The sequence below is a fragment of the Rhopalosiphum maidis genome, chromosome 4, assembly GCF_003676215.2.
Source record: "Rhopalosiphum maidis isolate BTI-1 chromosome 4, ASM367621v3, whole genome shotgun sequence".
NCBI classification, from domain to species: domain Eukaryota; kingdom Metazoa; phylum Arthropoda; class Insecta; order Hemiptera; family Aphididae; genus Rhopalosiphum; species Rhopalosiphum maidis.
This window is the reverse complement of record NC_040880.1, coordinates 15,569,982-15,596,198: the sequence shown is the minus strand read 5'-3', so window position 1 is coordinate 15,596,198 and position 26,217 is coordinate 15,569,982. Positions and strand designations below refer to the sequence as shown.

Here is a 26,217-nt window from a genome sequence, read left to right as displayed (position 1 = left end):
AAATCAACAATGAACTAGCAATAATGTGTATTTACAGTCCAAATAATTCAATAATGAAAAAATGTAACGTTTATCTTTGAAAGTGGCCAGTGCATATATATACATATATTATATATTATATGAAGATTTAATAATATAATCTGCGATGGTCAGTAGCTTTATTATTATTATTATTATTTAATTATAACAATAATATAATTTTAATTTTATGATTTAAATTGTTGTGCTTACTCATTATTCATTGTTCAATATGGTATGAACCGCAGACGGTAAATAATATTAATAATAATAAAGTCAGATAGTTAAATATTATATTTATAATTTATGTATATATTTAAATACAGGATGACTAGGAATTAAGATGAGTTAGGGTATACTACAAGCATTGTAGAAGAGTAGAAGAATAAGTGAACAAGTAAAAAGTAATAAGTATACTTAGTAGTTAGTACTCACCTATACTTTATGGTTTTAAATTAAAACTTCACCTATTGTTGATATTATTATTGTATTCTTATTTTTTTATAATACTCAACAGTTACACATATAGTGATTAGCGGCGTATACAAATATTTCTATGCGGTTAAGATTTAACATGTTTTAATTATTGTTTTTACGTGTGTATAAATATATTCGATTAAAATTGGTGATGACATTTACCTACTAATGTACTAATATTATACAATTATATTACATTATTACGACCGGGCGTGACTAGCAGAAGGTTCCTACATACTTTAATATTAACATACATTAAATTAGTATCTGAAGATTATAATCATAATAGAAATCAAAACATAACATTTATGTTAATTAAAAGTTATTTTACTTTATTATTCTGTTTCTAATGTTTCTATAATACAAGTTCAGTTTTCGGTACTTCAAAATCGATTTTAAACGTACCTGTACCGTGTAGTTTGGAATGATTTCCAGGAAGAATAATTATTATTTCAATAATTAAAAAATAAAAAACTATTGGCGATTTCGCGTTTTGATCAATGAGGTAATCGTCCACGGTCGGCGAGAGTAGTCATCCCCTCCGACTACTCTCGCCGACCGTGAACGGTTCCCTCTTTGCTCATAACACGAAATCGCCAATACTTTATTTAAATTTTAAATAACTCTATAATAATGTAACTCATTTGAATTAAATATCATTATACCATTATACATTACTGTTAATAGTATTATAGCTAGATTTTGTAAATATTCTTATATTACAACATGCAGGGGCGTATTCAGAAATGTCTTAAGAAGGGAGGGCACAAACAAAAAGTTCAAATTTGTGTACATGAAGCGTAGAGTTGTAAAATATCTCATATAATAAAAATAAGTATAAAATACGGTGAATGGGAGGACACAGGCCCCATGAACCCGTTTCTTAAATACGCCCCTGACAACGTGTTATATTTTTCTTTATACTTGAAATAAATATATAACAATTTAATTTTTTCTTTAGATCTCTATTAATCGTATTTATTTTTTACTTATAGCGTTCGTACAAATTTTTGAAAATGTATTTGTGGTATATTTTCCACAAAAGTCAAATGGTAGGAATCATTTGGATATTTAGTGCATAAAATATTAGTAAGCAAAATTCGTATATCGATTATTAGATAAATAGGACATCGATTCTGGTGATGTCAATTTTGTAAATATCTTTATTACTTAAGAGTCGATAATCAAGCAATTAGTCACATTAGATATCAACATCAAGATCGAAATCTAGACCTAGATCTTAATAATTGATAACTGACACGTGTGTCTATAATAATATTACATTTTACATGTATAATATATTATAATGTACTTACATTACATTATAATTATAATATATATGGGTCAACATTTAGTTGAATTTTTTTTTTGGCGGGGACTAAATATTGTAATTTTAGCCTTCAGATGCCTTTCTCCGATTCCCCCCCCCCCCCATGATTATATATGTTATGTAACCTATAGGTTGTAAGATAAATAAAAAAACATTATTAGCAATAATTATTTATCGAACATTTAATCATCTTAATTCATTTTTACACTTTCGGTAATCCACCAGTTATACGGTTTTCAATTCCGCATTCATTTCTGCCTCTTCGGATTTTAAACATGCCTCCCATTCCCCAAGAAGTACCCCATGTATTAGCGCATAACCAGTAATCTATTCCGTCGTCTTCACCCCATCCCATTATTTTAACAGCGTGATCGCCTTTGAATCCACCAGTCGTATACTGATATATCCCTAAACATATAAATATAAATTAAATATTATGTATATTAAATTATCATGGATATATGCAATAGACAAAGACAGTGGTAACCGCAAGTTAGTCGTAAATCCGATAATAGTTACTAATAGGTATCTATGTGTACTACTATACTGATTAAGAACTTACCTCCTTTATAGTATATAAAATCTTCATAGACTTTCATTGCAGCAACAACAGGTCCATTTTTATATATATCATTCATAATTATTTCCGGTTTTGGTTTAACAGAATACACTTTAGTAGCTATTAAATAAAAAATAATAACCCAGCAATAATATATTGATAATTTATTACACATAATTAAAATTCAATATATTTAATATTTACCATAGTACAGATCTGATGATAATGGAATATCATAGTTAGAATTAGTACACTGATTTTTAAAACATTGGGGAGTTTCTTCATTTTCCTTTGAGCAGGAGTTCGAATTTCTTGGACAAGGAAATATGCTATAAGGCTGACATCCCTAAATTAAAGCATTTTTAAAGAAATAAGTACTTAGGTAAGTAAAAAAATCTTTATTAAAATAATTTATGACACTAACCTCATTAGAATTGTATTCACCTCCTGTGCATAACCCGTTTTTCTTTATGTACTTCCATGCTTTTTCTGGATGCCCGCCGTTACATCCGTTACCACATTTACCATCGCAACACGAATTTATATACTCGCCAGATAAGACTGTATTGATATTCATGTTCGAGGTGATACATAGACGGTCACTAAATGCAGAAGCGGTTGATAGGGCCTACATGTATATAATGTGTTACATACTTACATAAATTATAAATATTTATTGTGCGATGGCTGATTGAACTTTTTTATAGTCATTAGAAAGCAAATCATAAAATGTAATAAAACCCCTCACCCAACAAGATCCGAAGATCCGCAATTTGATTGGTCTCTGATTGAAGCAACCGATTTACATTCAGACCATGTTTGTGTGACATCATAACTATCCGGCAGAGGTTGAGAATCAATGGATAAATCGTATGTATGAAGAGTGTCTTTTTCACTTAGTTCATTCCATGGTAGAACTCCCATGAGATGTGAAAGTGAAACGTTAGTCAAAAAACTTGGATGGAAATTTATTCCGGCCTTAAATAAAATATTAAAATCAATACAGAATATAAATGTAATATGTATAATATCATCATAAGGTAGTATACCTACTTTTGTGCAATATGCATAAATCTAAAAATTTTTAATACATGCTCGTTTTATCTTGGAGATTTTGTAGAACCCTATTATAGACAGATGTAAGTTACGTACTCGAATATTTTCAACTGGTTATAAGTGACACTAAAATTATTTAACTATATAGCTACAAGATATAATATACTTTGAAAATTTTTAACTATAGTTATAATCTAGTTATAGTTACAATTCGGTAGTAGGTACTTAGTTACAATATACTAAATTATTTATGATAATTTTTTCAAGAACCTAATAACGTTACCATGTAGCCCTGTAGGTATAGATAAACAGTTAATAGCTATCTATTCTGCTGTGCTAAGCGAAAACAGGATAACTCAATTTTTCGTAAAAATATGAAAAGAGGCCATCTTAAAATTAAATTTAAAATAAGAAAATATGCGGTAAGTTCATCAAATTTGATGTTTTCTGAGAAAAAACACGGTAAATCCAAATACTAAGCAAAAACTCGGTATATCACATGAAAAAGAATGGAGCTACTGTTTGAGATTATGTTCATTCGTTAAAAAAAAGGTATGTACGTGACATAAACTTAAGTCACATTTTATAAATTAAAAACAATGATTATTTGATATATTATTTTGCAATTTACTAAACTGATAAACTGATATTGTTAAGAATATGGTCTCGACATGACCATCAATGTATTTATCCTTATAATTTATTAACATGATAATACGATCAAACGCTTAATTTAAAAATGTTAAATATTATTGTAATATAATACAACTACAGTTGTCTCACTGTAAGTCGTTTATCATTATTCATTATAATTCATTAATTTATATATGCATATGTACATGATTTTACTAAAGACATTGCGGAAAACTGTTTTTAAGTTAGTTAAAATATGTCTTACCTTCCATGAGTGATTTGGAATGCTATTCACTAGTTGTATGATATGACTGAGTTTAAATAAAGGTGTACAGCTAATAATATTAAAATATAAAATAAAACCTACAATAACCTGCTTGTAACCAATAAACATTGTAAAGAAGTAATTATTTCAATTTGTGTACAAAATTCAACTGTCAAGTATAAAATGACCGAATTTCATTACGAAAGGTATATATGAATTGATATATCTGCATTGAGTATTACACTCGATGATGTTATGATTTTTTTATTATGATAATATAAATAATATTATACACTTGGCCGTTGGATAAGAAACCACCTGTAGGAAATATTTTATAATTTGTTGAAAGATAATGTTAATATTTTATATTAACTATTTATTGATCGTCAAGTAATTGAAATAAGTGCTTTAATATTTGTTTATGTAATTCACAATAATTAAAAGATATAATACATAATGCGTAATTAATTAGATAAAAATATAGTAGTGTTTTAAAATAATAACTTTCCTAAGTTATTGACATTAGTCAGTACTTATTCTGCTGAAGTAATTGAATATAATGAATCATTAAGTTAATACGGCTACAGCGATTGCAAGTTGCACTCGATCCGCGATGAGCCGTGTCCAAGGTATATACAAATAAATAGAAATTCTTCAACATAAATAATAAATAAGTACTTGGTGATGTTTTGTCTTCGTATTATAAAATTATAATCATGTATCTATAATCAAATGTATAGTGTATATTGTACATAATATCCAAAAAAAAAAATAATTTAAATGGAATTGTCTTGTAGATTTTAATCAAAAACTCTTTAGCATTTTTTTCAGAATTCACAAGTAATTATAATACTTTTTGGAATTTGTATTCATTAGAATGACCTCTTGTTTATCAAATTTTAAAATAAATAATCCAGCGGATTTATTTTATTATATTTTACATTTTTAACAATAACTGTGTTATTCGATTATTTAACATTAAGATTTGAGTCAAGGATTTACAATGTTTATGTCTACATAGATCCTTCGCTAATTCATTTTTTTTAGTTTAACCATAAGGTTTGCTTAAAATTAGCATAGTTTGAAAATAATTTTTAATAAACTTAACTTTTAATAACTATTATTAGTAGTAACTTGATTTTTCTATTTCTTTTATTGTAAAAAAAAATAGTAGTCCAATTTATGAATTGAAAATCGATACTCATTTGTTGAATATGAATATCATAGAAAATGGCAGTAAAAGTGATAGTTGATTTAATGTGTATTTTTATACATAACTCAATGATAAAATAATTTTACTATGTTTTTGTTGTATACAATTAATTAAAAACTATTAAATTTCAATAATGATAAATTATTTGTGTAGTTGAAATAATAATATAAACATTATTATAATGGAAAGAAAAACAAACTCAAATGTTGAATTAGATAAATAAAATATTTATAATACAACTATCTGGTTCAGTAACCTCTTCTAAAGCTTGCATCACCATTATTTCTTCTAAAACCTCGTCCTATAAATAAATAAATAAAAAGATTTCTTAGATTATTATTTCTTAAAATTAATTTAAAAACGAGCTTAATTTTAATAGTGTTGTATTTTATGTATAATGTTATATTATATTATACTTAATTAATCATTAATGCTCAATCAGTAAAAAATATACCAGACATAAATAATTATAAAATAAATATTTTATTGGTACGGAATTATGAGTATTATGTTTAGTGTCTACTAGTTATTAGTAGTATAATATTTTAAATTTAAAAATAAAAATATTAATAAGTATTTTAATGTATCTGGTTTATATGTGGGTTTAATGATTAACAGTGGTCAGTACCGTTAGTGGTTAAAAGTTCTGAACAAAAAACACTTCTAGAGGTGAATGGAGTACTCATATGAAGAATATGAATATCATGGTCCATGATCCATTGGCATACTATACTAATAATGTACAAAAGAAATATTTATTAATGGCTGAGAAAGCACTGAAGTTAGTGAGTACCTCCTGTAAATACTAAATGTGTCGTCTCGGTTGACTCCGAAGTAAGAAATTAGATAAAAATAAAACAAAATTCGTATTTTACAACGCTATCTAGTGACAAAATTAATATTCAATTTAAATGTATTTAAATATTCAAAACAAAACTGTAACATTTTTAAGTTATATTATTATTAATAATTTATAATAATAAGACATTATTTATGTTGTGACATTGCAATATCTAAGTATAATTTATAATACTAGTCAATTTTACTAATTTTACTTTAAAGAATATAAAAGTATAATCATAAAAAAATCGAAGAAATATATTTATGATAAAATTTAATAATAGCTCAGAATTACGTATGATAATCTGGTGGCGTTGCTTCATTTTATAATTGACTTTGACGAACAAAAGTAATTTACTCTTCTATATAATAATATATCATAAGAAGATTCAAGATTGTAGGTATTTATCACTTCATATAACTTGATATATCATATAAGCCATGACTAAATAGGTGCTATAATCTAATACTCTAATTAGTCAATCTATTTAGTCATGATAAAAGTTATGGTTGAAAAAATTAAAAAATATAATTTTTAAATTTAGTATGCATAATTTCATAATATATTCCATATAATATAACTCATTATTTAACGTATATTGTATATTTGAATATATTATATTACCTACCTCATTTATTACTCTGACATAATGTAACTTATGTAACAGACTAACAGGTAGTAGATATTCAGTGCAAGGTGCAAGTATAGAACATAATATTATTTGTTTATTTAGATGGTAATAAACTAATAACGAAATGAAGAGCAAAAAATACAGAATTTATTAGATACAATATTATAAATTGAGATGTACCTCCTTCAAAGAACATAATATTATTGATTATTTTAGTTCTAAAGAAAAAAATAGTATACCATATGATTTAAGTATAGACCACGGACTAATATACACTATAGATATAAAATATAATAGATAAAAAATATTAATAGATAACATATTATGTACTACGATTATAAAGAAGTTCTATATAGTCAACTTATGTACTTAATTTTCAGACAAGAAAAAAACATTTGTAGACTTATACCACGGACTAAGATATACAGGACTGGAAACGGATTATTATTAGTAGAACCCAAATGTTTTCATGTGGTACAGTATGGACACTTAGCGCCATCTATTAAGTGGAATTAAATACCTACTCAATACTCAGCATTTAACTAAAATAGTGTTCTATGATAGTATGAATACCAAAATAATTTTTATTATAATTATTATTTATTATTCTTTGTTTTATTTTCAACATATTCATATTCATTTATAGCCTTTTGTTTCACTTCACCTCAAAACAAGGAATTAAAATTATAATACATATATACTTCTATGTCATTCATAACTTAGAAGTACAGCTTTTTTTTCAAAATTTCAATTTTTTCACCTCTTTGTGAAACATGTTTATTATTTAAAACAGAAGGTAGGTCATTAATAGTGATTGTATGTATGTTTGGTTCTAATATTTTATAATTTCCTGTTTTTGGATGCTTAAGTAATGAATAAACAGATATCATTTTGTAAATCTGTAGAAATGTAGGCATGGTGGAGTGTTAATTAGGACCAGTAGATCAGCAGGAACTGCACAATTTAACATGTTTTTCGTTTGAACTCTTACACAAAATCACAGAACATTGACGAGGCATTTTTAAAATTAATTTTAAACTTTTAAAACTTTGAATAGTTTAAAATTAAAATAATACGAATTCATGTTTTTTACTATTGTATTCTTTGTTTATTTATTTTGAAAATATAAAATACCTGTTTTACAACAATTATTTATATTTTTCATTTACTATAGTACTATAATTATGTTACAGATACAATTTATCTCACTATGCTTTCATTGTACCAAGTTAAGTATCAAATTAATTGGGTTTTCTTTTAAGCAGAAAATCTATAGTTTTCATCAAGGAAGGGGAACTATCTAGTTAGCATCTAGTTTACAAATTATTAAAGATAACAGTAACACATAATTTTTTTTTAAGATTCATAATACTTTCAGTTATGGTATAAAAATATCAAACCACAAGTAAATAGTGGCTCGAAATGCTCGGATTACAATAAAAATACAAAATAGTAATAGCTGCTATTTATATTTGCTATTGTGAAATAGCAAATAGTATTAGCTATACACATTACCACGATTAACAATAATACTGGTTACACATCGAAATTGCAAAACGCGACTCAAAATGCACGATTGTAAATGTACTGACTAGTAGCACTAGCCAGTCATCTTCTCAACTTATTTTAACCGCGTAGATTTATCAACTATAAAAACTTAGTATCTACTAAGTACTATAATTAGTAATTAGTATCTACTATTTACTATTAATATTAAAACAGTATTATTCATTAACTTTAAGATACTTTAAGTCAATAAACAACACGATGACTTGTTGTATAAAAAGGCCCCACGAAGTTTCCAAAATAATATTTGGAATACCTAAAGATGAAGAAGAAAAAAAATGGGAAGTAACTTTAGGTGTAGTGTTTAAAAAATCAAATCAGGTTCAAATCACTTTTATAAAGAAGACATAAATAGTGCATGGACGTTAGATTCCACAAACCCTTTAACAGTAAGCTATTATGTCTAATTTAAATAATTTTTTGTTTATAGGTACCTAATAAAATATCAATAAAGATTATGTTTATTCTATAACACAACCAAAATTTATTTTAATAATAAAACAATAAAAAATTGATATGGTTAATATTAGTTTCTTATTCTTAGGTTTACTTGAAGAGATGACAACTAAAAAAAGGAGCATTACCATTTATATATCTTATAAAAAAATAGAAAGTGATAATATAGAGGTTTGTTAATTTGTAATGTAATAATTTATAGTAGTACCTATGTAATATTTAATTGAGTATGTTTGGTGTATTGTTTATATAACAGGATGATCCAATTGATCCATATTATAGTGATTTACCAATATAATTGTCAAAGAGACAAAAAGTATGTTAAGTTCAAGCATATAGTAAAACAATATAATACAAGCCAAATTGCAATATAAGATAGGTACCTATTTTAAAAATAAAATGTACCAAATTTTTCTTAAGATTGAACTTATTGATGATCACAAATTATTATTCCAACATATATTTCATAACATACTTCTGTGAAATTGCCAAGTAATTGGTTTTCTAATATTGAAATTTTGAAAAATGAATATATAAAATGTTTTCACACATTAAGTAATTTAAGATCAGATCTAATAAGATACATTGAAAAACAACTATTTTTATCAAATGGTTTGTTAATAGGTTTAAATACTCCAAAGCAATTTTATTTAAATGATTATTAAATTGTATTATATTTCTAGACTAATATTATTTTACTATTAAATGGAAAACAAATATCACCACTGGAAATAGATGATACATTTAAAGAAATTGATACTTTAAATAACTTTCAAATACTTTTAGATAAAGTTATTATAATAAAATATTGCTAAGGAGCTGTAATTGCAAATCAAAATGCTAACATTAGAGCATCATTTGGTGCCCAGTACGTGAAGTCCCAGAGCGGAAAGGCGGAGAAATCCACTGGGGTCTGTCAATTTAGGGGCTCTAAATTGAAATTATAAATTTGTGATATTATGGTAAATTGGCTGTCTGTCATGCTCATGCATTCTATTATTTTAATTTTGTATCCGCTATAATCAATAATCATATAATATGAATATGATTCTTTATATACCTAGTGTTACATAATTCAGTTATCAGTTTAGTGTGCTGGCATTGTTGTCAATAAGTATTTTGAGTATTTTCTCTTTTGTGAGAAGTTTTTAAGTTCAAAATGATTCTTAGTCAATCTTTGGATATACTCTAGTTATATTTTTGGAATCATGTGTATAAAGATCTTCATAAACTTTCCATTTTATAAATGACTTTGTTGGGTGAATCTAAAACAAACAAATAAAAAGTGTATTTAACTAATTTTATTACTTAAGTATTATTATAATAGGTTTAAAGGTACCTTTAATGCTTTTTTTGTATACAACCTATTTCTGATGGTCTTCATCAAATGAAGGGCATCTGAAAATACATAGACACTGCATTGGTTATCAAAAGGATTTTCAAAACTATTTTTAAAATTGTGGCTTTTTGCACTTATGCCCAACCAGCTCCACATATTCCTATTTGTAGTTGCTCCATCACTTGTCATCCTCATTACTTGAATTCTAGCATTCTCAAGTAATAAGATTGATTTTACAACTATTTTAACCAAATCTATACCTACAAATAAATTTAAAAAATATATATATAATATCTAACCTTTTTCTTAAATATAAACCTTTTATTAAACCATTTGAAACAAACACTGCTATTGGCATATGGACATTATCTGCTAAACTTTGAATCATTAGTACTAACACATGGTTAGCCTTATGATTTTCTCTAGACTCAAAGCCTTCACCAAAATCTTCTTGTCCGAGATATGTTAGTGTTCTAGTGTTGACACTTATGCTCTCCCTAAGAAATATCTCGTCGAACACTAATATTACCTTTTTTTGATGATCAGTTTTATTGTAAAATTTTTTCTTGAGTAATCCAAAGAACGAAAACGGTACTTGTGCGTTATCGCGACTCCTTTAATTTCGAACACATTTTATTTTACACAACATATTTTTAATACGTTTATAATAATACAAAACTACCCTAAACTAAAAGTCAATGTATTTATTGTTAATATAATAATATTAATAATATGTCAAATATAATAAAATAAAATATGTGATAATATAATATATGTCAAATTTATACGTCAAAAATTACGAGTAAAATTTATAAAATAAAATAAAATTTAGTAAAAATTTAAAAATCGATTTGTGGTGGCTATTGTTTTGCAATACTATTAAGTAAAACGTTGAATTTGTATTCATTATGATTAGTAATTACTCCATATAAATTCCGCCGAGTAGGATTCTAAATGGTGTCTCGCTGTACCTCTATAACGTTTGTTTCTCCATTTCGCCGATCCCCAAAGTCTTTCTATTCCTTGTGTGTGAGCATGTGTATTTGAGGATCAACGAAACAACGAAATTATAAGAATGATTCACTGTAAAATGCTGATAACCATTATCTTGTATTGCGTTATATGCCTGCCAGCAATCAGAGTAAATTATCGTCCCTTCTCTATGTGTTGATGTATTTTTGACATAAAAGTAGCAGAAGACCGATCAGGAACTTCTACTAAAAATACCTCTTTTATTTCACGACATATTCCGCCAAAAATCCATTGCTAGGGGAGTACTCTTCCACAATTATTTTTACGTTTAGTGAACAAACTTTCGTCAATTTCCACTATTTTTCCTTTTCCTCCAATTTTCTTTTTCTCTCAAACTTATAACACATACTTCCCGTAAATAATTATTCCAATCATTTAGTGTATTATTACTAAGTTTTAAGTGTTTTTCACAAAATTTCACTGAAGTCATTTCCTTTGTTCAACAAAACATAAAACGTAAAGCTTGCAAAAATGATATGCGACTATTCACAAGCCAATTGGCAACACGCATGTTAACTTTGTGTTGACAACTTTTCACATTGCACTTCCAAAATATTTGTTTTCCAAAATAGAGTTTCGCTTTGTGACCGTTCAAACAGATTCGTTTGTGTGGTAAAATGCCTTTTTCTTGAAAAAAAGCTACAGCGTCTTTTTCCGTAGTTGGTAAGTTCCACAGATCCATTATCAAATAATCGTAACTGTACAACAAGTTATTACTACTATACCAGCGTAGTTGTGACTAAATGTCTAAGTGTCCTAAAAGTTACCCAGCCAGTCTATAAAAATTACGATAAGTGCGATTGTAATGCGTATAAAATAGTGTCGCTATAACCCATAATATGAGGGGTAGTCGCGATAACGCACAAGTACTCAAAGAACTCATCATCAAAACCACAACCAACTTTAATAGCCAATAAGTGATTTCTCAGTGTATTTACACAAGGTAAGGGCGAAATTTTTTGTTCTAACAAAAATTTATAACCACAAGGAAAGAAATTTACAAATTAAAAATAAATACCTATTTAAGAAACTTAATTTCTCCTGATACCTTATTTGAAATAGCAAACACAACATCATCCAATTTTCACTATCACTATTTAGGTTTTTAACTTTAGCAGCAGCATTATTTTTTTAATTAATTCAGATTGTTCATTTGATATATTTAACCTCTCAAAAATTGCATTTAACTCTTTGTCTCCAAATGCATTCATTTCATTTTTTACTTTATTTAATTGATTTTCTAGTTGAATGATTTTTCTACTAGCCCGAAAATGTCTTTTTTTTATGATTGCTTTGGCCTTTTGAGTATTTGTACAATTTTTTTTTTATTTGGTGAAAAATAAACTCTGGTGTTTTCTTCTTTTTTAAGTTTTGTACATTTTCTCTGAATAGATAAAATGTCAAACGCTTACACCATGAATATACAATACTAAAATAAAACAATTTGTTAATATAATAAGCTATAAAACAAAACTATTTTTTTTATTAATTGTATTAATTTATGTTAAAAGTAATTTGATTATTCTTGTCAGATTTTTTAATAATTGTTGAGCAATTACTATGTCACCATTGGCCACTGGACTTTTGACAGGGGCGGACTGGGAGTATATCAGCCCAGGTGGAGATGAAATATACCGGCCCAAAAGTATAATAATAATAATATCTTTTTTATCATAAGTGTAAATATGGTGATGTTGTCGCGCTTTCCCCTCCAACTAAAAAAACATGCGAGTTTCCCAATTTTTTCTAATTTGAATATTGTAGCCCCACCTAAATAATAGTATTAGTTATATTTTTAGCTCTAATAATTATGCCTACGTTATTGTTTGTAATATAAAATAAATGATAATTCCAAAATAAAAAAAAAAATAATAATGAAAAAAAAATACGTTAACAATTTATTATTAAGGAACAACATAATAATGTCACAACCACACCATTAATTTTTTCATATTCATGTTCCTATAATTAATTAACAATAAATAGGTACAATTATGAATAATGAATATAAATAAAATGTTATGAAAATGTAAATTAATTATAATAAATAATTCCAAATATTGTTGTTGCAAAAATACTAACTTACCGTATAAGAATAAAGATATTATTATTAAAATCATTGTGTGTTTGATAATGATTTTTGAGAGCTTTGTTATTAAAAAAACATTTTTATAACGTGGCAGGTTTTTGTAGTTTCATTTAATGTATTTATTTTTTCTTTCCGGTTCTTTAGCAGCCCCTCCTGATCGTTTCTTTACATTTTTGGTTGTATCGATTTCCAAATTTTATTAGTGTATAAACAAAAATTATAATATGTAGTCGACTATATAACTAGTATATTATTCAGTATCCACACACCACACGTATTTGTGTGTATGTGTATTGGCTGTTGGGTGACGGCGGATACATAAATAATATTACAATCATTAGATACATAGGCGCAAATTGGTTCAATTTGGCGGGAAGGCTTAAGCCCTGACAATTTATAAATTTGTGGGTACGAATGTTAAACCACGATTATTATTAGTATCTACAAAATGTAACACAAAGGTATTTTTAAGTACCAATATAAGTATATTATATCTATATTATTCCCTAAATATTTAAATAAAAATATCTAACATGTTAAACATTAATACATATATGTTTTATTGTTTTATTTAATATATATGATATAAAAGTATAGAAAGTCTTATATCGCGGTTTCGTAGCCGTTTTCTGCCTATAGACCGTTGGGTAACCAGTATTATCTTTAATCGTGACATTACACAGAATATAACATTATATACATAATATTTCGGGCAGTGCATTGATAAGAAAAATCTTTTTTTTATTGAGATTGATAAACCTTATCACCAGTCAATAACTAATTATTTTGTACTTTAGTATTTTGCCCATAATCTGAATAATATCGTCAAGACGTCGACCTTGTGGCCTTGTTCCCTATCCCGGAGGACACTTCAAGTTCATAATAATTATTATAACAAATAAATATTATTATTGACCAGTGACAATTATTACTCTACTCATCAATAATAACTGGCCACTGGCACAGTAATCAATTAAATACACCGTTATATAGTTAGGTAATATCGTTGAAAAACCTTATTTCCTCAATCATGTCTGTCGTTTACAAAGCTGTAATTTCAACAGTTGACAAAGTTGTACCGCGGAGCTTGAGGCCACTATGGGAACATCCAGCGGGTAACATATATATTTTTTACTATAATTGACCTATTCAGTCTAAATTCACATAAGAAATGTTATGACATAATCACTAGTCACTATGTTTTATTTTTGCAGGTCCAAAGACTATTTTCTTTTGGGCACCTGCATTTAAATGGGTAATAATGATTAGTGGTTTTTAAATTTAATCATTTTGATTGTAATAATATGCATTTCTAGGGTTTAGTTATTGCTGGCATTGGAGATATTACCCGTCCAGCAGAAAAAATTAGTATATCTCAATGCTCAGCATTAGCTGCTACTGGTGTTGTGTGGTCACGATATTCGCTCGTCATCATACCGAAAAACTGGAGCTTATTTAGTGTTAATGTTTTTGTGGGTGCTACAAATATATATCACTTGGTCAGAGCTTTCATGTAAGTTTTAAATATACATATCATAATGTCTATAATAATTATAACTTGTTATTTTTAATGGATATTAAATGTTCTTATTTGTAAGCTATTAAAAGATTCTTAGTTTAAGTTTTCACTTATTACAATAATATTAACATATGTATTATTATTTGAAAATGAAAAAATGTAAATATTTTTATAAATTTATATTTATTTATTATATTTTCTAAAATAAGTTACAATATTTAAATTATTGTCTAATGCATTTTAGTGCATTAAATAACTTAGTTGAATAGTTGTAGGAATTATTTACATACCAATATTAAATTAATGTTTCAGATACCAGCAAGAACAAAAGAAAAGCATTGGAAAATGGCAGTAAAAGTGATAGTTGATTTAATGTGTATTTTTATACATAACTCAATGATAAAATAATTTTACTATGTTTTTGTTGTATACAATTAATTAAAAACTATTAAATTTCAATAATGATAAATTATTTGTTTAGTTGAAATAATAATATAAACATTATTATAATGGAAAGAAAAACAAACTCAAATGTTGAATTAGATAAATAAAATATTTATAATACAACTATCTGGTTCAGTAACCTCTTCTAAAGCTTGCATCACCATTATTTCTTCTAAAACCTCGTCCTATAAATAAATAAATAAAAAGATTTCTTAGATTATTATTTCTTAAAATTAATTTAAAAACGAGCTTAATTTTAATAGTGTTGTGTTTTATGTATAATGTTATATTATATTATACTTAATTAATCATTAATGCTCAATCAGTAAAAAATATACCAGACATAAATAATTATAAAATAAATATTTTATTGGTACGGAATTATGAGTATTATGTTTAGTGTCTACTAGTTATTAGTAGTATAATATTTTAAATTTTAAAATAAAAATATTAATAAGTATTTTAATGTATCTGGTTTATATGTGGGTTTAATGATTAACAGTGGTCAGTACCGTTAGTGGTTAAAAGTTCTGAACAAAAAACACTTCTAGAGGTGAATGGAGTATAAATATATAAAAAAAATGTAATTAAATACATGATTAAAACATATCATAAAACCTAACTAAAATTATAAAATGTTAAATACCTCTTACAAAACGACCACCTCTTTGGTTATATCCACCACCAAATGAGGAAGACCTTCCACGGTAACCTCTTCCTTGATTAAAACCTCCTCTACCGCCTCTTTGAAAATTATTATAACTTGAATAGGAACTATCCATATGTTGAACTTTACCATATGAAGTATCACAACTTTCATTAGATGTTTGGTTAAACTGTCTTTTGTAATTTGGTCTATCACTATATTTAAAAAAACTGAATATATTTTATTTAATTAATAAATTTAAAATGTTTATACTTACCCTTGATCAAACGATATTGGCGAAAGATTGTATCTACCACAATTAAAATTACATAGTTCTTTTAGAATATTTATAAGCTTAATATCTGTTTCACTTAACGTTGTAATTGATTCAGGATTTTCAGATACATGTACAATTATACTTTCAATAGCTGGTCTTAAAGCTACAATAGCAGAAGCAGCCTTAACATCCATGTTTAAAGTTATCCTATAAAGTACAAAATAATTCATAGCTTTATTAAATAATATACTTTAAATTCATTATATTGAACATTATATTTTTCTCAGAGAAATTTATATCAACATTTTTTTTCTTTATTTATTTGATTCCCTTTTTTAGTTGACCACCGTCCACCATAACATACCAGTTATCTAATTGAACAAATCCTTTTGTATATTCAATTTTGCGAGCACCAAACAATAGAAGATGAATAGGAGTTACCATGGTCATTTGCTTGCAAGATACGGCTCTTGTACGTACCTGAAGTAGAAAAAAATGATTTTATACATATTTTATACTTTTCTACATAAATTATTATTTTAATTCCTTAAATTCATTAAATGTAAGCCATAACATATTTTCAATAGCTAAAAGACACATACTATTGACAATAATGAGTTGAATCATAATTTATTTTTTTATTTATTATGTTAAACGCCAAACAACAATTGAAAAATATACATACATGTAAATTATTATTACAATATAAAATTAAAAATATATGTGAGTCACACAAAGTAGAATAAATAGATTATTAAAAATGATACTTAAGATTAAGCTATAGTTAAAGCATAATGGTATGATACCATGTAATTAAAGTGTTAACAAAAAGAAAAGAATAATGTTTAGTGGATTCCCAAGTTTCTTATTAGAGTAACACAAACGAGCAGCTATTTATTATACTATATTATTTTAGGTAATTGAATTTTATCAAAGTTAATTTAAACTATAATGTATCATATCTTACCTTCTCTGCAAATACAAAGAATGGTGATGGGAAAGAACCTGCCATGACATTATTACAATTAACAGAAGTCTTATGAATAAGTGCAGCCTTTCCTTCTGTTGTGTAAACCTAAACATAAACAGAATACATATTAATATATTTAATTAGATTAAATATTCACATTATCATATGATTCTAATTCTAACTGATAAAGTAAATAAATTGAATGGAATAAAATTACTATAATTTACTGTGTATAGCGATATATTATTTACAATGACATCAAAAAGTCACAAATAATAAGTATAAGAACTCAAAATATTTTATTCTTAATTTTAAATCCAACTAAATTTACACTTAAACTTAATTCTAAATCAGAAAACACCAGATATGTATAGTTTTAAAAACACAATCATCAATATAAAATAATATTGGAAAAGAGGTGCACATGTTAAAACAGTCACTGTCTGAGGGCTTCTAAAAAGAAATTAGCAAATTCAACAAACTCAATAAAAATAATAAGTTTTTTTTTCAGAAGTTTCAATTCCAAAACTTAAACAATTTCTATATTGATGAATAATATTATTTTAATGATTAAATTTTTGTTTAAATATATAAAAATTAACCTTTCGTTTTTCTTTATGATAACACACATTAGGATAAAATCCCATTGTTAAAATGGCAGATACTACATCTAATATTGGATCGTCGTACATTCCAGTTTTTCCAAAATCAAATCTCTGTCTTTCAAAACATATTTCAGGAAATCCAATCTTGATAAATAGATCTTTTAATTGTTCCTGGTGGTTGAATGAAGTTTAAATATTATAAATGTACAGATATTGTTTTAAATATATCAAATAACTTGAAATAGTAAAAATAGGTACCGTAACATCAGCTGTTGTAGTCAATGATGGTTGTGATAACATTTTACGTTCACAGTATTCTGTTGTATCAATATTACGATAAATTAAAGATTGCCATTGATGGAAAGCATTTAGTACAGTCAAATGATCAGAACAACGGTTACCAGAAAAAGCACGCTGTGCAGGTGTCATTCTATGATCTATAAACATAAATATTTATAAGAATATATAGATTTGAAACAAATTATTCAACATATATAAAATTAATTACCAAACACAAATATATCTGTCATATTTGAACAGATAGCAGCTATAATAGCTAAAGCATCACCTAGCATTAAGATATTTCCTAGCACCATCATGCGACCAATCTGTGGTTCAATTGGTAATTTTGCTAAAATACGACCAAGTGGAGTCAACTCTTCATTTATTCCAAGACACTTCATCTCTAAAAATTTTGAACATAATAAATAAATAGAAATAAAACTATAATAAATTACTCAGAAACATTTATGTAATAAAAAGTTTTTTACATAAGTTTTTAAGTAATCAATAAATAAAAACATAAATCATATTTTAAGTAATTCAAATTGCTGCTTTACTATGATATTCAAATAAAATACAGTTCCTCATTATAATTTGTTATGTGCCATTTTGTCGTATGCGCTTTAATCAGCAACATTGCAACTGCAATATACGCTCTATTGTTTGATTGCACTCTACCGTGTTTTATCATTGCTACTTGACAACTATATTTAGATTTTAAACAATAAATTCTCGTAAAAGATGATATAGATACAAATGGTTTTAATGATGAACAAAAATTCTTATAAATAAGTAATATATTATAATAATTTGTCATCATCTCGCCATCAATTTCATTATCATTAATAATCATATATACCTATATAAATAATTAGAAAAAATAAAATAAATAAATATTAAAATACTTTTACCATGTCTCTCAGAAATATGTTAAATTTGTTGATAATAAAGATATAAATTGGGTAGTAGAGCGCATGTGACAAGATAGCCTTTGTTATATTTGCAATCTAAATCGAAGAATTACATTATTCAACCCAATGTAGATCTTCATACTTTATTTAAAGTATATTTTAGAAACACAATTAACCAGTAAAACCAAATTATTTGTTTTATTGATTAATTTAGTTTGCATTTAAGAACCAATAATTTTCTTTTTATTTATTTGAACATCACAGTAGCAGCATTTTACCTTTAAGCATCACTTGGGCTTCAATAACAGCGTCAATAGGAGGAGGTTCAATAGCCTTACTAAGAAATTGCCCAATATCTCCAAGTCTTAACAACTTAATAGATAAAGCTATTTCATGTAAAGGTGTACGGAAAATTTCTGGTGTTATATGATCATCCATTTTATCATAACGAGCCTTTAAAATTTAGTATTTAAAATAAAAAATTAAACCATAAAAAGTATAAATATAATAAAAAGTACCAGAATTTGTATATTATTAAATTAATCAAATTAATGAGCATGTAATTAAAATTTATTTAAATCTCCCCATAACAGAAATGTTTAACAATTATAGTTTTTTATAACTAAATTTATAACAATGTTTATATGTCATGATATAATTTTATTTTATTTTTAATTGTATTCAATTACTATAATTTTTGTTTAGGACATATAAAATTATTTATTTGAAATTAGTTATTTTCTTTTTAATAACCTTTGATTACCTTTGAGCATAAGTGAAAACAAAAACCATCTTTAACACGGCCTGCTCGACCTTTTCTTTGCTGCATATTTGTCTTAGATGCCCAAACTGTAGCATAATGAGTCATATTATTATGTGTAGTAAATAATTTTATCTTAGCTTTGCCATAATTAATAACAAATACTACATCATTAATAGTTATTGATGTTTCAGCTATATTTGTAGATAGAATCACCTGGAAAATATTAAAAATTTTAAAAAGAATTAGATTATTTACAACTAGTTTAAATATTGGCTTTCAAATATTTTAATTTTCTATATTATTATTTATTTCTAAAATAAAACTAAATCAGTTTTAAAATCAAACTATATAACTATCCTTAGAGTTTCAATATACACATGTATCATAATTTTGAATATTGTATCCTACTGTCATGAAAAAATGTTTTGGTAACTAATTATACCTAAATTAGCATTCTAGTAAAATCACATATTGTTTTGATAAATTATAAAATAATCAAATAAATTATTTCTAGATTGACTGATAAAATTTATTTTTAAATTATTTTACCAGCTTGGCAACAATAATTATTGACAAATACAATTATATGTGTATTATATTCCAATTCCTTCTCATAATATTTTTAGTATCACTAATAGCTATTTGTTAATTGATAATTTTTTCGGTTACTCATTCAAATTTAGAACATTAAATTAGATTTTAAAAATCATACAAAAATATATTAGGCTAGGTTAGCATCCCTTAGTGTTGTACTATATTTTAAATGCTCTTATCAATTTAATAGTGCTTTAACATACTAACTACTAACAATAAATTGCATTTATAATAATGAAAAATTAAATTTTATACAACAATAATCAATTACTAGACTAAATTTCAGATCTTTTCAAGAACGGTACTATATTCAAGATTAATTTTAAATATAACAGTTGAAATTAATATGTCAAGAAACTAGTCACAATACAATTAAAATATAAACATTTTAAACATGTTTTATTTTTTTTACCTTACGTACTCCAGATGGTACAGGTTCAAAGACTCTACGTTGATCTGCACAAGGAAGCTGTGAATGCAGTGGCAATATACAAAATTTTGAAGACGCTAAACAAGAAAAAAATAAGTATTTTATATCGAGAGTAAATAATTTCACATACCAAAAGATTGTTGCTGAGTTAAATATTTTTGCAACGCAAAAATTAAATTCCAACCGGGTAAAAATATTAGAACTGCTCCAGGCGTATTCATCTCTACTTCAATATATTTTAATAATGCCTAAAGTATGATTTATATTAACTATTATTATCATAACTATTGTTAGCTAAGAATCGTATTTACTTCAATAATTTCAAAATCAACATCTTTTTCACTAATCATTGCCACTTTAGATCTAACATCAGGAGGATAGTCATCAGATACAAGTAAATTACAATTTTCCTCATGATCTTGTGCAGCAATAACAGATTCTTCATCTTTATCTTTATTCTTGCGTTTTCTTATATCTGGAGTTGGCTGATAGTTTAACATTTGAACAATATCTTCGAGAAAATATTCTGAAAATGAAATAGATATAAACATTAAGTTTTAATGAATATCATAAATTCATAAATAACTAATAAGTGATTTACCTTTCACGGGATAGCATCTCCCTTCTACATCAATGACTGGACAACAATTAAAGTATTTAGAAAACATATCAGTATTTATAGTAGCGGACATAAAAATAACTCTTAGGTCAGGATAGTTATATATCATATCTCTGAGTACAACCATAAGGAAGTCACTATTTACATCACGCTCATGTATTTCATCAACAATTATATGTGATATACCACGCATGCCATTTTCCAATTTACGCAATAATACACCTAAATAATTTTTATTAAATTAGTTAATTACAATTAAATATAAAAATGTATATAAAAAAAATATATTCACCGACTGTACAGAACAAAATTGCTCCATAAGGTCTTGGAAATATGCTGTCAAACCTAACACTATAACCAACACTTAAACCTATATCTTCTTTTCTTTCAAAAGCCACTCTATCAGCAACAGAAATGGCTGATATTTTTCTAGGTTGTGTACAGATTATATTGCAGTTTGCCCCTTGGTTATTTTTTAGGTATTCATCCAGTATAAATTGACAAACCTAAAATATCAAATTATGTATAGTGTAGCCTATAGATAATATTACATAGAGTTAAATACATGAAAACAAAAAATGTTCAAGCAAAAATCAAACTAACCTGAGTAGTTTTACCACAACCAGTACTCCCTTGAATAATAACTATTGAGTTTTTTTTTATTAAATCTAATATATCATTTTTCTTAAAAAATACTGGAAGTTGGCTACGCATTAAAATACTTTCTTTTAAATCTTTTGAGGTATTTAATTTTGAAGTATAATCTTTACTTAGTTCTTCACTTAATTGATCTAAAGTAGCCTGTAAATATCAGTATGTATTTTAACAAAATGATTAACATATTTCCCAACTAAATACTAATTCTTATAATATCTTACTACTTCATTACTATTATCATTATTTTTTGCTTACTATGTCATTATTTTATAATAAAAATTATAAAATATATATAATATATACAGAATATAAATACAAATTAATAATGCTAAGTAACAATTTTTAAAACTAAATGTTTGAAAAACATAAGCAGGAGGGTTCCAGGTGTGCCTGGGCACCCCTGACATGTGATTGGGGCCCTAAAATTTAAGTCCTATAGCATATATATGGGTCCGTATTTTAACTAATGTTACTAGAATGAAAAATTATATTTTTTCTAAAATATGTTGTAAAAATTATGTTTTGAGATAAAAAAATAATACAACTTAAAATATTTTAAATTTGCGTGGTAAAACTTATTATGATTATAATAGCTAGATGTTATTGACTACAAAAATAAAAATAATAAATTAAATATATTGCAATTATCATGAAAATAGATTTTAAATCCGACTATCTATAATAAAATATTAAATAACTTGGTACTAGTAATACTACTGATTAATATGTGATATAATTTAAATAATGTTTATTCAGGCATTATAATTTATTAAAATATGTACATATCTTGTTAAGAGAGGGCCCAAATTCAGAAAAGGGCCTGAAAAAATTGTAGGCACCCCTGAAATTCAGGTCTGCGTACGCCTATGTTGAAAAATATTAAACATTTTAAATTATAACTTACAGTTGCTAAAGGACCTTCATCAATATTTATAGCCAACCAAGGATTCCAATTTGGTTGAGGTGGTGACCATGGAATAACTCCTGTTAATCTAATTGGCTTTGACTCATTAAATTCCGCAAGTACTTGATTAGAAATTAATGAAATTGTAGTTTCAGGTTCAATAACAGTATCATTCTTCAAACAATAAACATACACAAATAATAAATACAAATTGTTTTAAGCTATGTAATTTACCTTAATCACAGGTTCAATATTAAACTCTTGCAGTATATCATAAACTTTGTTTAATACCGAAGGATCAACATTAACTTCATACGGTTCTACTATGTTTAAAACCGTCTTTTTTAAAGATCCTGAGAATGGTTCAATAACACCTAAATGGTATAATTGACGAATCAAGGAAAGTGCACAACTTTTAGATGCCGATTGTTTGTTTGAACCACTTTCATGAGCAGTTATACCTAAACCAAATAATATTTTAAATAATAGTTATACAAAAAAAGGTTATTATATTTTTAAGCAATAATTTACTTCTTCCAAGTTTGGCAACAAATATTGACATTTCAGCAACAAAACTTCTGAAAAATAGATATACAATATTAGTTTGTATACTAGCTTCTTAATTATTTAAAATAATAAGAGAGTAGTAAAGTAGATAACTGCTTTGATATACAATCAGTTTCAAATGTACCACATCATTGAGTAAGTCACCTATAGTTAATGTATTAAATTTGAATTCAATGATAAACCATTGTATACAAATACAATAAATAACTATTTTGAGGTCTAACTTTTTGATTACCAAACAATTATTTTGATAATAAAGTAAAAATTTTAGTAATAGTTTGTATTCTTTTCCCGATTATTCAAAAAAATACTAAGAAATTCAGTTAGAAAACAAAAGTTAACACACCAAAGTACAAACTAGATCCAATATGTTACTACAAACAAATTGATAATCAAAACAGTTTTCTTACCAGTGACATTATGTGTGAAAAGAAAACAATTATTTTTAAATAAATACATTTCTCAGCTCAAAATCGAAATTAAGAAATTTGAGAATAAAAACACAAAATCTTTTGAAAATGTGCATTCAGAGAATTGAATTTTAGCATTAAACATATATTTTAAATCATCTAAGTTTTGTAGAGCTACTGTATTATATTATATTTTCTTGTAGATACAAAACTGTCTTAAAATAGTATAACGCAATGTAAACCATTAGTCCCAAATTAAAGTTGAGTAACCTAAACATTGTATAGGTAGTCACGTTAATTAATAATTACCATTTATTTTATACAACAAAAATGTGTTCATAATATTTTGATAGTATTAGTATTATCATTAATTATAAATACAAGTAGTACAGGTACTTATAGTATTTATAATCAATGGTATTATCAATGTTATTTGTACTTTATTCAATACAAAATAATTTATTACATAACAATTTTATTTATTTTTTAAGAACATTCATTAGCCAAAATCTTTTAACTAAATTAAAGAATAAATATTTTTATTCATATAAACATTAAACCACATTAATATAAATTATAGGAAATATATAATAATAGTATATTACTTACTTTCCCATGAAACTATATTTGTAATCAATGTTTTTTAACTTATTAGACTGAATAAATTGATTTAAACGTGATTTAGCATTATCAATTGTCCAATTACCATGTACAGCAGCATTTACATCTAAATTTTCTGCCTATTAATATAATTAAAAAATATTAAAATATTAACAAATAGTTATAATTCAAAGTATAAAGGATTTTACCTCTTCAACTTTATTTTCATCGTTTAAAAAATCTTTAAACTGAAAATCTGTTTTGCCAATTGGTCGATAAGCCTCACCGAGCATATTGGGAGTTTGGCCTTGTTGGTACACAGATTTTGGTGGCATATTATTCATTAATCTTTGAGATGAATTAACTATTGAATTATTTGAAGCAGGTCCAGCAATAAAGTTCTAATAAAGCCCATATTTAAGTATAGTAACAATACATTTTACAAGTAATATTAATGAACTTACAGATGGTAAAGAATCAGTAGATACTAATCCTTGCCGTGTCAAGTATAAGAGATAGTCTTTTGATGCATTTCCTTGAGCATCTTTTTTATTAGTTGAATTTCCTACACCTACATAATTATGTCCACTAACAGTGACTTCACATATAAACCGTAGATTAAACTTTGTACCTAGAATACAATATTCAATGTTTCTAAATTTGTTAATTAATTGTTGGTTATCATACTCTAGTCAAATTACAAAAAGAAATGTTATAAAAATCATCTCATCCATATACAAAAATGATTGCAAAATATTATGTGTTTATATTTTACACAAAATAGCAAATAGAAAAATCATAACATTCATGTTATTAGATTGAACACTTTTTACGTATTCAAATTATTAACGAATATTACACATAAAATGTTAAAAAAAAGTTAATAAACTTTACCCGCTTGTTTTGTTTCAAACTGTGGTTCCAAACTATTTTTAGCACACCATTCATGTAAAAAAGCTTTTGGATTAGCCATTATTTGTTACTAGCAGAAGACGGATATCCTTTTAGATAATTGTGCCTTATAACTATGAAATAACTAATAGTATACCTAACAAATAACAAATGAAAATTTCGGATGATTATAATATTATATGCATTGATTAAATACTTAACATATTTGTAATTATCATCAATATTAATAATGTTATATTATTATTATTATGTTAATAAACAAAATTGTTAAATTTTTAGTTGTGTTATTTTGTTGCCATAGTACGATGATAGTGAATAGTGATAACACTGATAACTGTTAACTATTGTTTAAACATATATAATAAAAAATCTTTATTATCTATGCGTTTATACCATAGAGACACATAATGTAATACATTATACGTCTATAGTTAAGCCATGCAATTTAAAGTTTTAAAATGCCTATACATGGATTATTGTACTTTTGACGCCGCATGAATTCAACCAAATACCTGTCTAAATTATGTAACGATCCGTACTTTTTTGTTGCACCATTTATAAATTTAAAATTGTGAAAAATTGATAATACACAGATAATGCGG

General features: G+C 25.8%; 4 protein-coding genes across 4 annotated transcripts; 1 reads left to right on the top strand and 3 right to left on the bottom strand.

Annotated features, from left to right (window-relative positions):
• Positions 1-1,982: 1,982 nt before the first annotated feature.
• Positions 1,983-4,529, bottom strand: LOC113549020 (cathepsin B-like cysteine proteinase 4). The gene is given in 7 exon segments (XM_026950161.1): positions 1,983-2,233; positions 2,388-2,504; positions 2,589-2,730; positions 2,809-3,012; positions 3,133-3,150; positions 3,153-3,362; positions 4,339-4,529. Coding segments are annotated over 7 exon segments (1,026 nt in total). The 5' UTR covers positions 4,468-4,529; the 3' UTR covers positions 1,983-2,027.
• A 5,393-nt stretch (positions 4,530-9,922) lies between these two features.
• LOC113549739 lies at positions 9,923-11,035 on the bottom strand. Its single transcript, XM_026951193.1, has 3 exons — positions 10,703-11,035; positions 10,385-10,644; positions 9,923-10,310 (listed from the first exon to the last, which is right to left on the bottom strand). Exons 1-3 carry the CDS (start codon positions 10,770-10,772, stop codon positions 10,212-10,214), a joined length of 429 nt encoding a protein of 142 aa, XP_026806994.1. The 5' UTR covers positions 10,773-11,035; the 3' UTR covers positions 9,923-10,211.
• Positions 11,036-14,302: 3,267 nt separating this feature from the next.
• Positions 14,303-15,496, top strand: LOC113552697 (mitochondrial pyruvate carrier 2-like). The gene is given in 5 exon segments (XM_026955547.1): positions 14,303-14,620; positions 14,720-14,760; positions 14,822-15,018; positions 15,337-15,355; positions 15,357-15,496. Coding segments are annotated over 5 exon segments (378 nt in total). The 5' UTR covers positions 14,303-14,535; the 3' UTR covers positions 15,393-15,496.
• On the bottom strand, positions 15,445-25,843 carry LOC113552689 (dosage compensation regulator). The gene is made up of 23 exons (XM_026955534.1): positions 25,598-25,843; positions 25,168-25,334; positions 24,913-25,104; positions 24,713-24,843; positions 23,658-23,704; positions 23,361-23,587; positions 23,127-23,300; positions 22,169-22,366; positions 21,858-22,071; positions 21,548-21,787; positions 21,258-21,472; positions 21,077-21,194; positions 20,929-21,023; positions 19,923-20,135; positions 19,438-19,612; positions 18,475-18,651; positions 18,225-18,403; positions 17,964-18,137; positions 17,359-17,466; positions 16,756-16,871; positions 16,392-16,598; positions 16,115-16,329; positions 15,445-15,653 (listed from the first exon to the last, which is right to left on the bottom strand). Exons 1-23 carry the CDS (start codon positions 25,674-25,676, stop codon positions 15,601-15,603), a joined length of 3,714 nt encoding a protein of 1,237 aa, XP_026811335.1. The 5' UTR covers positions 25,677-25,843; the 3' UTR covers positions 15,445-15,600.
• Positions 25,844-26,217: the final 374 nt, after the last annotated feature.